General features: G+C 41.2%; 1 protein-coding gene across 1 annotated transcript in view; it reads left to right on the top strand.

Moving 5' to 3' along the window:
* The window catches only part of MYO10 (myosin X), a 163,634-nt gene that overhangs the window by 65,080 nt on the left and 85,177 nt on the right, over positions 1–13,377 (top strand). The window contains exon 3 of the mRNA XM_068197079.1: positions 8,937–9,095. Coding sequence (XP_068053180.1) covers positions 8,937–9,095 — 159 coding nt within the window. The remainder of the gene's footprint in view (positions 1–8,936; positions 9,096–13,377) is intronic.

Below are 13,377 nucleotides of genomic sequence, written 5' to 3'. Positions count from 1 at the left end.
AGGAACACAGAGGTGGTGTTGGTGTGGAAAGCCCTGGAGGAGAAGCATGCTTTGCTCTGTTGCCAGTGGTGTAAGACCTGCAGGAGAAGAAGGTGTGAGTGAATTGGGTCTGGGATGTTACTGCTCGAGCCTCTGGGTGGTGCCTTTCAGGATGGAGGTGGTTGAGGGTTGTAAGGCCTTGCAGTCCTCCCTGACTGGTGCGTTGATGTGGGAGTGCACTGGATCATGCTGCCAGCAGCTACGTGCAGTCTGTGCTGGCTCTTCTCCAGCCTGGCTCCTGGCCATGTTGGTTGTCTCACGGCTGGCGTGAGGGTGGCCCTGGCACTGGAGCCTGCTGGGGAGCTCCTGCAGGTCTACCAGCTCCTGACACCCAACCAGTACCAGGTGAGCAAACCATGAGCTGCAGCAAAACCTTCAGTGTCTGGCTGCATCTGACCAGAGCTGAGGGGTTGGTTGCTGCCTGGTAGGAGGGCTGAAGGAAACCTAAGCCCTAAATTGTCTCAGCACATGGAAATTTGCTGTGAAGATCATCCATTCCTATGCAAAAACCTTTCTTCTGGGTCTGTTTTCTTTTTATTCCCTCCCAGTCCTCTGCAGCAGCAGCAGCCTTGCAGGGGGAGGAGCACCCCAGCCCAGTGGCTGTGGTCCTCCTGTGCAGGGGGACCAGCTTGCACTGGGTTGATGTAAGGACCTTTCATCCATTACAGCTGGTGTTGTGGCTGCGCCTCCTTGGTTTTGGCAATAATACAGAGGTAATAAGTGCCAGAAACTTTCCTGATGGGAAATTCCTACCAGGCAGCTGTGCCTGGCAACAGCTTCCCAGGTAGCTTCTGGTCCCCCTGTGCATGACTTCATGCAGGTGGGACAATTCCTACAGGGCTTAGGCACCATCAGAACCCACAGGCCATGGGGGCTGCACCGGCAGCTCAGGCAGGGTCAGTTCATGTAAAGTGTTGGGTTGAGAAGAATGTAGAGGGATGAGGCCAAAAGGCTCACGATGGCATTGCTTGGGTTTTGTTTGGAATCCCGGAGAGCACCACTGGAGTATCACCTTCTCTGGCGAGCCTTCATTTAGGACAAGGCTTGCTCTATAGGGATGCTCCTTCAGAGCTCTAGCTCCCATAGAAACATTGCCTCTGATTTCACTGCTGTGGACTCGCACACAGGCTGCTCCTATTCTAGTCTTGGAGACAGTCAAGTCAGCTATCTGTCAGCTAACTATTTTTCCTTTTTTGTTTTGTTCTTAGAAAAAAGACCTATTGAAAATAATCACTTTGTGTCTCAAAAAAAAGCTGGTATAATCTGTAGGCTGCTTATTGACCATAGTTGTTCCGTTTCTTGATTGTGGGGCATATTATTCAAATCCAGCTTTGTTCATTCCATTGCAGATAGTCATTGTTTATTTCTGTGAATCACAGAATAAATACAAATTTGAAACTGAAATTTTCACTTGAGCAGTAAGTAACATTGAGAGGAAAGCTAATGCTTTCAGTGCCTGGCATTGTCCATTGATGTGCTTTTCCATTGTGTGGAAAATGATGGATAAAGGGTGAGAGATTTTAGTGTTCTGGTCTTCCTCCTGCAGAGACCATCGGTTTTCATCCCCTTGTCCTTTGAGCTAGTTATGGTGATGTACACTGAAAGCAAAAGGCGTGATTGCCATTACATCTCTTTGCTGGTTGCTCCTTACAGTAACACTGATTTGGGAGTGCCTTTGGTGGGGTGTCCCAAGACAGATGGAGATTGAACCCATGGGGAACATGGGCCCAGACCTTCTGTTTCTCTGCTGCAAGATGGGGTCTGCTCTCTGTCTCATCTCACAGTGATGTGCGGGTCAGAGACCCCTCCCTGGGTTTCTGTGTGGCCAGAGCTGGTCAGACCTTGCTGATGCCTGGCTGCCTATCAGGAAGCTGGAGACATGTGATGGGGTACATCTCCTGTGTCCCGCCCTTGGACTGCTTTGCTTGTTTCAGCATTGTGGGAAAGCTTGGGCAGCTGCAATTCTCTCGCTTTGTTCACAGACAGAAAGGAGCACTTCTGCATGGTGAAGAAGGTTCTGGTGACATGTGAAGGGCGTTGCACATTTTCTGTAGTACTGCAGTTGCAGTATTTATAGGTGGGCTTCTTAAACTTTGAGCTTTGTGGTGTCTGCAGGTGCTTTTAGTTACACGAGATCACTTGGAAAGAAGATTAAAGGTGCACTTCTGTTTTTTCCTTGGAAGAATTCTATGGACTGCCTAGAGGCTTAGCTTACAGTAGTGTAATCTAGGTAAAATGAATGTGTTTAGTTCCAATTAAATTTCTTAATTGTCTGTGTAGGGAAGCCCAATTGAAGGGTCATAAGTTCTGAACCTGTAATTAGAAGCTTGTTCATACTTGATGGCAGATTTTGTCTGTGATTGGAAATGGTTCAGAGAGTGAAGTAAACTTTAATACCTCTTGTGGAATGGGTGTTAGGTGGGAAGTGTTGATCAGACAAGATTGTTGACAGTGGTCAGCATGTAAAGGAACAACAAAGAGGCACAATTTAGTGGGTTGATGAGCTCTGCTGTGGCACTGACCAGGGCTGTCATCCCAGCAGTGTGCTTCCTGTCACTGTGGAGCTTGGGAGCAGAAAGGAATATTCTGCGTGGGGGTGAGAACATGAAAGTTGTAGCAAGAAAGCCATTTGGGGAGGTGCTGCGAGTCACTGCTGGTGCTGTCGCTGCTGGAAGCTGGGGAGAAGGTGAGGAAGGCTTCAGGGCAGGCTCCCAGCTCTTGAACCTGGGAGCAGCTACTGACACAGGTGTCTGAGGCACCAACGAGTCTGAAAAGAGATATGAAATGGGGACTGAGAGGAAGGGTTTGGAAGGGGGTTAATTGATAGGACAAAGAACAAAGACTGAAAATGGCAGGAACCAAAGTGAGTAGAGGGTAAGGATAAAGTGTAGGATTGCCACAATTTACAGGCTGTGTGTTACTCAATTGATTGGGTAGGTACAGTTATGCGCAAAGTGGTAATTTAGGCATTTTCCATTAGAGATCAAGATTAACATCTAACAGGTAAGGGAGGCCAGAGACTGCAGTGGTACCCAGCATGAAAGGGGGAGAATTTTACAGAACAGATGAAAAATAGGCTGATTCTCAGTAGATGAGTGTATGGGATAGTTGCTTGAAGACAGGGCCGGAAGGTCACAGATACCAGATTGGTGGTAATTTTTTCCTGACATCAATAAATGTTTTACATAAAATTATTTTATTTTCCTCCATAGTGTCATGGGTAAGAAACTTCATAGTGGAGTTTTCTGGTTACTTTGATAGAGATTAAATTAACTTACATCAAAGCAAACCTTGGGCCCTAGTACATCTTGTTATCTGAAAGATTACTTTGGAACAACACAGTGGGTGTCTAAGGTCAACTGATGCAGAAAAATAGTAAATTACTGGACAAAAACTTTACTTGGGTTGCACTCTTGTCATGATTAACTGTAGAATTTTACAATGTCAATAGTTCTGCTTTACATTTGATCCTAAGTTACTTTAGATTTATAAGAGAGCATCCTTGTCCTGTATTTTAAGTTTCTAATTAGACAGTAGATCTCTCCAGGAAAAAAGGGTAAAATACTACATTTTAATTTTTGTTTTTAATCTCTGGGTCCTTGGACTTGTCATGATTTATTTTTCTCCCTGGAACGCTGCATTCCACAGCTTTTAATGGCCTCCTTTTTCTGCTTGGACTCATTTATAAAGATATTTTGTTAGATTTATTGCATTCTTTTAACTTCTAAACATGAGGGAAACACAAATGATGATCCTCAGTTCAGACCAACAGCAGAGAATGAAAAAAGAATTAATATTTATAAGTGGATGTTTCTCTGTACAGTCCTGTGTGTTTTGTTGGGCTGTGCTCATCTCTTCTGTAGGGTCAGTGACAATAGGCAAAAAGATGCCTCAGATAACAGAGGACACTGATGTTGTGAACGTATGAGCCAAGTCCTCTGGAGCTGCTCTTGTGTCATGCATTTTTATGGACATCACAGTAGCCATTGGGATTAACCCTGTGAAGAGTTCACATGGGGCAGTCCATGGGAAAGCAGCAGGAAGGCTGTGGGCTTTACTTTTTGGGGTCAATTAGTTTTGCTTTCCGGTGCTTGTGGACTGCCCAGATTCTGTAGCAGCTGGTTTTCTAGTATCGCAGGAATTACTGAAAAAATTGTGGTTGTTTGCGTGTATATTTTTACTTTGTAAACCTGTCTCTCAGGTGACATCTGTACAGTAGCTCTTTATTTTCACTTTTCCTGTCCTATTAAATTCTATGTTTACCATATTTTACATTATCCTTCTGGTTATATGGATTTGAGCCACTTAATTTAAATTGAGTGTGTGACAAAACTTTAATATTTCTGATTTATATGTTTGGATATCAGGATTATCTTCTGTAAGGCCCTGCAGTTTATAGAGTACACCTAGGGTTGATAAAAAAGAGCAGGAAAGAGCAGCCTATGGTGATTGGTTGCTCCATGTCTGTTACCCCTACCAATAAACCCTCTCGTTTGATTGGAACAAGACTGACAACAGGGACATGTTAAGCTGCATAACCATGCCCAAGCAGGCAGTACTTGGCATCAGTCAGGCAGTACCACGTTCAGCATGTATTATTAATGGCGAGGCTATGGCGGTTGACCAACTGATGCAGTTGCTGCCCATGTGGTGGGTAATGGGTCAGTGTGTAGAAGGGGTTGTTCTAAAATGGTTGCAGTATGTGAACTCTTCAGTAGGTGATTTTGCACGTTTTCAGAGAGCAATTAATAATGATCCAGCTCATGTCAGGGCTTCCATGGTGCATATGAGCCTACTTCTGCCTTTAAGTAAAAATCTCACAGAAATCTCGCTAAAACAATGAAGGCTGTAATTCAAATACCGACTTGTTGATCAGGAACATTTTGGAGTACCTTCTGCCTTCCTCCCGTCCAATATGGGTCATCAGCACCCAACCAAAACCTCACCTCCTTGTGAAAAACACCCTGAATGATTCAGTTGTGTATCGGCTCCATGCTGGCTGGAAATCCCGAGTGTGACTTGCAGTTTTTGCAAGATGTGGGGATTGTGGGTTTTTTTTGATGTACATAAGCACTTAATTCAGCATTCTCTTAAACTCACTTGACTCAGCTGTTGTGAAATCTCCTGATGCCATTTAATGATCTTTTTTAAATTTGGCATCATGTCACAAAATGGTGCCATAAGATAGAAAGCATGTGTACTTCTGTAGTTGACAGCCTATTTTGATGTACTTTGCTCATGTTAATAAATTGTATTACAAATTACATCTTTTGTTAAAACACAATTTCCATTAAATCTTGAGCTTAGGGGTATTTTTTCAATGCAGAAAATTAATTTTACATTGTTTTGTGGTATTTCCCTTAAATGGAAGACTTGAAAGACAACCTTTGTTTTCCCCAACATGCCAGATTAATTGTGCAGGGTAGCATTTGTCCTCTGGCTTTTTAGGCCACTTCTTCATTTGAGTCCCTTTTTGGCATGTTCATCACACCACTAGTAAGCTGTGGTAGGGACAGCAGGGCGGTTTTGAAGGGTTCTCCTTTCTCAGTAAAATGTACTTGACTGTTGTTAGGCTGAGTTTGCTGTTTTGTTTTTTATTTCTTAAGCTTTTTCTTTTTGTTGTTGCTCTTTGCATTGGTCCATCCTATCTCAACCTCTAATTTTCATTTCCAGAATAACATTGAGAGTTCTTATTTTGCATGCTCTCTCTTTAAGGTTTATTTTAGAGTTTTCCATGGGTTCAGCATGTTTGTTATCTTGAACCATTTATATCTAGAAAGGAAAGAAGCTTTTGCTGAATTCTCATTTAGGCCTGTCTTAAATCTTATTCTGGTTTCCTGTATATTGCACTTGACCTTCCAGAAATGCTGGGAGGGTCCTTGAGGATGGATTTTCCTGCACTCTGCCAACAGGGTCCTCTTGAAGTTCAGGAGCCAACTTGGTCATCTTCCTGTTCTTTGTGCTGACCCTGCAGAGTGACTCTGGGTTCCTATTTCCTGAGGATTTCAAGTGCTGTAATATTTTATAACATGATCTTCTAGTTAGTAATGATAAAGTTCAAGGTAGTTTTTCCAAGTCCTTATCCTAATAAAGGCCTGATTCAAGATGAAATAAAACAAAGCAGTGTCTCAGAGCTTGAGCAGGACTGCAAAAAGCTCGTTTTAAGGAGATGTGGTCTGTACATGTGATCCTGCAGCCCTCTCTCATGACCTTGGTCTTGTTAGATGATTTTGATCAAGTGTTAATGGTGGTTTTAAGAAATATGAGGTATGCATGGTTCTGGCACAAATGAAAGGAAAAGTAGCTACTCAGTTTTCAAGAAGAGCTCCTCCTTCTTTCATATTTGTGTGGCAGCTTTTATTAGAAGTTGGTGTGTTTTCTAGCTAAGTGATACACAGTCCTATCTCTGAATCACCTCACAGAACAATTTCTTCACCCAAACAAGAAAGTAGTGTGTGGCTGAGATGGAAGTATTAGAATAACTGGACTGAAGAAGAGAAAATACTGAGTTTGAGTGGGAAGGATGAATCTGCAGAAACCATCTTCTGCCTTTCTGCCACATGCAACTCATTTGTCTTGTTGTTTTTCTTGGTGTTTGTGAATTCTTTACATTAATAAACGTGCTAAGTTATATCCGGGGTGCTCTGCCTACCCTGCTAACCTGTGCATCACTCATCAAAGGCTAGACATCATAAATATGGAGGTTATCCTCCTAGCAGTGCTATTTTGCTTCCTTTCCATGTTCACGTGAGAGGCACTCACAGGATATGTGTCGTCTCCTTTTGGTTTCCTAATTCTCTCACTGAGTCTGTTTTTCTGTATGCAGGATGATACATGGCCTCTGTTAAGTAGCTTCCTTTCTAGGATTTGCTCTCCGTATATCCCTTTTATTTCCAAATCCTTCAGCTTGTGGTATTTTTGTTCTATAGTATGACCTTTGGGTTTTCCTTTATGGTTCTTCTGACTGGGAAGTGCAGTTAATAACTTTTGAGATGTAATTATCTCTAATTCCACTTACAGTTTGTGTGGTTAATCTTAGGACTGCTAACACATTTTTCAGCCCCGAAGGTTTTGCTATCAGTTGATGCTCTTCACATTCGTTCTATTAGATGTTCTGTCTGGACCACGTGCTCCTACAAGTGGCTACTTTCTCCATCTTGGCAGGGTCCCTCTGTCCTGTACAAATCCTTGTCCTATAATCTTTATGGTTCTTCATCACAAAATAAGGCTCTGATCTCTCCATGTTTGTCTTTTTCCCTCAGCCAGGGATTATACCTAGGATGTTCTGAACCTGTTGGAACTTTCTGACAGTTTGCTCACATACCCTGTTGATGTCTGTGATGCCTCCCAGCTCCTGTCAGAAATTTCTTTCCCGTATCTCCTTTATTTCCCCAGCTTTCCTTCAGTATGCTTTGAGCTGGTGCAAGTGACATCTGTAACAATGTGATAGCCTGTGCCAGCATTTGCTGTGTTTAGGATACTATTTTAATGAAGAAATATCTTCAGGCTGTACTCCTCTGTCAGCTGTTAGGATATCCAAGTACAGAGATTTTGTGTTTCATCTGATCTGCCTTCAGCCTCGGGCTTCTTCAGCCTCTCTTTTCTCACTTGTCTCAGCAGGACAGATAACATCCCTGTTTGTCTGGATGGCCTCCTACAATGTCACTTGTTCAGTCTTTCATTGCCAGGAACATACATAAGGTTTTATGGTGAAAAACCTCTGAGGGGTTTCTTCCTCCTGTGCAGAGGCGGCCCCTCAGGCACAGCATGACCCCCAGCCCGCAGCAGCATTCCCACAGTGCTTGCTGGTGCTTGGCTGACAGTTATGGCTCTGCTTCTGTTAGCTTCATAAATATTATTTTAAAGGATTCTGGAAGGGTTTGGGTTTTTTCTAATGTTCCACATTAGTATTTCCACAAAGTAGTTGCATTAGTTCCATGCTTTGACTTTTTAACACCGAAATGGCGGCATTAGCAGGGACTGGTGTTGGCTGAGGAGCATTGGCTATGCTAATGTGGGCATATGTCTATAAGGATGAGGTATCAAGATGCAGATTTGCAGGAAATGGGATGCTGAATTCAAAATAGTTTTGTAGTCTTTATTGAAGTTATTAGTATTCATAAAAGTTTAACTGTATTGACAATGTATACATCTTCGTGCATATTTGTGATAGTTTTACAGAAGATATATGGAAGTGTTTTCTAAACAAAGTATTTAAATTCTTTTTTAGAGCTTTTACTGTTTGTTAAGAACTGGCTCCAGAAACTAGTCGCAAAAGTCAATTAAGAAATCTGTTGGCTTATTAATTTCTAAATATCTGCTGCACACAGAATGTAAAATGCTACATGCATTAGGTGTAAAGACTGTTTTCTGACTGGAGAGTTGAATGGAAACATTTAATTAGATTTCAGATCAAACATACAAACACTTGCAGCCTATTAGAGCATTAATTTTATTTAGCTGTTTTGCACAGTCAAACGTTTCCGCCCAGAGCAATTTGACTGTAAGTGAGTTTTACTGTAAGAGGTGGTTTATTGTTTGGTTGGTTTCGTATTGTTGGGAATGGTTATTGCTTGGTTTATTTTTCTCTTGATAAAGTCTAGCACTAATGCATTATGAAACAAGATTGCATTTGCCGTTTAACAGGAAAAGCCCTTACAGTCCTCAGTGCACTGTCAGTGTGTTCTAGTTTCTTATGACCCATGTAGGTATTTGGGGCTTCAATCAGTGTCAGAGAAGCTTTAGAGGAAGGTATCCCTGCCAGGCTACTATATTTTGCAAGTCTGGACACTGATAAGCTGGATAAGGGATATGAATGGGTATGAAAACTCTATTCTCAGACTGGAGTTTTTGAATGTGTGCTCTGACTAATATTGTTTTTGTTTCCCCTCTTTCAGGTATTCACTTATAAACAGAGCACAATCACACACCAGAAAGTAACACCTATGCATCAAACAAGCACAGAGAGTGTGGAAGACATGGCAGCACTTGTAGATCTCCATGAAGGCTCCATTATGCACAATTTATTCCAGCGATATCAGCAAGATAAAATCTATGTAAGTTTTTTCTAAAATTAAGAAAAATATCCAGTGGGAATGTTTTTAATGTGTAAGTGCTGTGTGTGTTTTGCTGTTCTGTGCTATCTCCTCTCCTAATGCTTTCCAGTTCCTTGTGTATCCATGTAGAGCTGAAGCATGCCTCATATAGTGACTTCTCACCCACAGGGATGGAAGGAGAAGGTCAGCCTGGACATGCAATCCCTTGAAAATCTTGAAAAACTGGCATGCTACATACACTTCTAAACACTAGTGACACTAGTGTTTAGAACACTTCTAAGCCCAGTGTAAAGGACGCTCGTTTTGCTCTTCTCCTTTAAACTCTCTGCCCCAACAACAAAGTGCTGTGTATGTCACCAGAGAGGATGTGGTGGAACTTAGTCTGTCACTGCCATTTGAGATCCTGTTAGGAGGCCAAGATGCAATTCTGATCAGCTTCCCCTCTTGCATTGTAGTAGAAAGGCTATTATGAAAGAAGCATACAATTGTCAAGCTGAGCACTTGTGCTGTTAAGTAAAGATAGTTGGAGTTTGGGGTCTATGAGAACAGACAGCTGTTTATCAGTTTCTAAAACTAGGAATTAGTCCAGGCAGAATTCCATTTCTTAACTCTTTAATGAAGGTTTTTATTATTAGATTTACCTGCTCCTTCAATATTTTCATTAATCTTAAACTAGATACAAATTGTTCCTGAGTCTGGAACTGCACTAAATGTGAGAAAGATACAAAGAATATTAGCAGCTTCTACAGGTTGCAAAACTGCACTTCTCAGTGGTTCAGTGGTTAGCAATTTTGGTTTGGGTTTTTTTACTAATAATTACAGAACACAATTTGTGTTTCATCACATGTCTGGGCCCTTGATTTGACCATATACATGCTTTATTTCAAGCTTAATCTACTGAGTTTGGCGTCTTATTTTTAAATATTAATATATCTAAGTGAAAAAAATAAACTTTCCCTGTATTTAAGATTTGATAAAAAGCAAATAAGGGCACAATGAAATAATATTCTTATGCACATTACCCTAAAAGTGGCTAGCATGGGGAAATCCTCAATACTGAGACAATTCTCTTTACGTAAGTCTTTATGTATATTTTCTTTCTAAAAACAAATGAACTGTTTTACTTTCAGAAGAATCAGCAAACAAAAGATGAATAGCATAAATGAACAGCCCTACATGTGCAAGTAAAAAACATACATTTGATAGAAGTTTAGTTTTCCATCAGTGTTGTTAGATTAGCATATGGTACTCAGTGTGAGTCAAAATTTTTAAAAATTGTTTCATGATGTGCACTCGCATACAGGACACACCCCCTTTTAAAAAACCATGAGGGTATGAGTGTGATTTTTTTGATGAGGCATAGAACAGCCTTGTTCTGAAGAGACATGTCCTAGCTTCTTTCTTAGCTTGTCAAGGCAAGTTTAGGGTGTTCTGATCCTTGGTGCTTAGTATGGTGTACTTTTCTAGACAAACAGGTTTGTGTGCTGTTAATGACAGATGTGCAATTGCTACTGACTATGCATTGTCCCTTCAGTTTTGCTAATTTAACTGCTTACTCTTTTGAATCCACCTGGAAAATGATTGAAAAGGTGGTTGGAAAAAAATGTGTGTTTTGAAATGGATATGAAAGCCTTTCTCTTGCCCTGTATATGTAACCAGGACCAGACTACAGAAGCATCTTCTTTTCTCCAACCTTACTGGTACCCCACTCCTACTGTAGAAATAGTATTGTTTTAGCAGGAAAAGAGTTCAGGAAGAAAAAATATCCCAAAAAACTGACTGAATGTCTTGAATAATTTAATGAAAGTTTATAAACATAGGAGCATGTATTTTAGAAGAGGGTGTTATCATTGCAAAAGGAGGTCTGTCATTTTGAGCCAAAATTGCTTCACTATATTGAGCAATTCAATCATATTTTAATGCTAAAAAAAAGACTGAAGATGCATTAAGCATACCTTTGTTGAAGGTTACTTTGCAGCTGATCATTCAAACTTGCTCAATCATTCTGCTTTGGGACCAAACTAGTTCTAGTACAGGACAGTAAAAGCCATTGGAATTTATGCCAGGAGCAATCAAAACTTTACAGATTATATATTTGCCTTCTCCCTTGACCAGGAATGGCTTCATCATTGTAGTTCACACATTGTCTCTTGTATCTGCCTCATCACCTTGGCTGTATCTGCCCCTGGTGCATTACGGATAAATTGGGAAGGCATGTACCACTCTCCACTGTGAGCTTAGGGGCTGATCATCCCATTGAAAGACTTCTTGCCATCCCCGGATACAAACCACCCTGTAATTGCTGTGTTCTGTCTTTTAGCTTACAGATCCCTTTTATCTCAGTTCTGTGCACCTTCTTGTTCACATCCTGAGTAGGGGGAAGAGATATGCAAACGTGTATGCTGTCATTTTTTGAGTTCTCTGCTTGCAGTATTACAAATATATTAGTGTGGTTCTTGAGCATGGCAGCTTTTTGTTCCTTTTCTCAGTGGCATTGAGACCAGGAAACACCTTTTTACCTTAACAAAGAATACAGTTAGTTGGGATTTAAGTTTTGAGGCTAGCTTGTTCACACACACATAAAAATTATATCAAGTGCAATATACTTAATTGTTGTGTAAAGTGTATATAATTTCAAATGTACAGAAGAAACAATTAAAGGAAAATTTAAACAGTTACTTTCTCAGCAAGACAATTACTTATGCAGATCTTCCACTGTTAATACAGAACAAGTGTGTGTTGTTCTGTATTTGAAGAGCTGTTTCTCTAGCAATGAGAATTTAAATAAATATCTTCAGATATTTGAGCTCAGTTTAATCTTCTGTTACTTATTAACATTTTTGTCTCACATACTCATACCTGTGTTCCTAAACTTTTCACTACTTCCTAATTCATACTGCAGAGTTATTTGCTGTTGATGCCAAGTTTTGTCAAACATGTCAGTGACTTTATTTGCTGCTGCCAAAAACTGCAGCTTTAAAGGGTCAGCAGAGGATTTTCTATATTTCCTGATATCTCCTGGGGAGGGAAGAATATTGACTTAGATTACAGATTATGTTAATAGTGTGAATGAACATAATTGAGGCTCTCAGCTGAATCTTTGCTGTTTGCAAGAAGGTGAATGACAGAACGTTCTTGTCTATGTGCAACCATCTTTTTGTATCAGTGTCAAGTCTGTTAATATTTTGTGATAGGTTTTGTGTGAATTTCCTTAAAACAGTGTGTGCCTTCCCTTTTTGGCCTGTGAGAAGCATAGGACATACAAGTCCTTTCTTAATTTTTCCCGGCAGGCTGGTACTGTCTGGCATTTTTTTCAAGCTTTGTAATTAATACTGCATTTATTTGAAAGCTTGGTTCCATGCTATCATCACGTTTGTTGTCCAGGAAAGGACAAAATTTAGGATGACAGTGATCATAGAGTACACGAGTTTTCATTGCTACTTCATCTCCCATTTTGTTCCTGTTGGGAACAACAGTGGGTGATCCAGCTGTGGGCATCAGCATAAAAGGTTTAATGCTCATCTTTGAATGCTCAGATTAGCTTGCATGCTAGACTGGTATGTGGCAAAATATGGAAAGATAAACACTAGTGCTAAAAATGGAGGATGCCCACATTTGAAAACAGAGCCTTTTGTGAAGCACTTGGGGGATTTGGTCACCTCTGAAGTGAGGCCATCACAGAGCACGTGGTGTGGAGAGGGCAAGTGCTGTGGCAGCCACTCCTGTGAACGTTCAAAGGCAAATTGTTCCCAAGCTGTTGATTCTGATTTACTTTTAGTTAAGTACACACTGCAGAGCAGACTGGCTCAGCCTTGGAGAGAATGCCATAAACCACACGGCGTGGATTGTGCTGTGAGTCGCACAAATTATGGTGCTCTGGGATGAGTTGCAGTCGTCTTGTCTCTGCCAGTGGTTGGTTATTGATGCAAGTGAGCAAAATTTGGAAAAGCAGAGCAGAGGATGAGAGAGCAGCTTTTGCTGAGGTGAGAGGCAGGTTGGAAATAACTGCAGTGTATATTGTGCAGGTCAGTGCAGAGGCTTTCAGTGTCATGTCCACCTTCATTTGCGTGTATTCAAGCGATAAACAAGTTTCAAACCCCTTTTGATTAGCTTTTTCCTTTTGAATGAATTAAGAAATGCTAGGCAGGCACATCCGCCTTTGAAGTGGTGATGATGATTCGACACGTGCCTGTCTTGTTTAGGTGGAGGATGTTCACCGTGCCCAGAGCAGCATTCTGTTTGGGCTGCAGTGTGGTGGTCCCTTGGTCACCCTCCCCAGATG

The sequence above is a fragment of the Anomalospiza imberbis genome, chromosome 1, assembly GCF_031753505.1.
Source record: "Anomalospiza imberbis isolate Cuckoo-Finch-1a 21T00152 chromosome 1, ASM3175350v1, whole genome shotgun sequence".
Taxonomy (NCBI): domain Eukaryota; kingdom Metazoa; phylum Chordata; class Aves; order Passeriformes; family Viduidae; genus Anomalospiza; species Anomalospiza imberbis.
The sequence above is the reverse complement of the archived record's forward strand: the minus strand, read 5'-3'. Positions and strand labels throughout refer to the sequence as shown.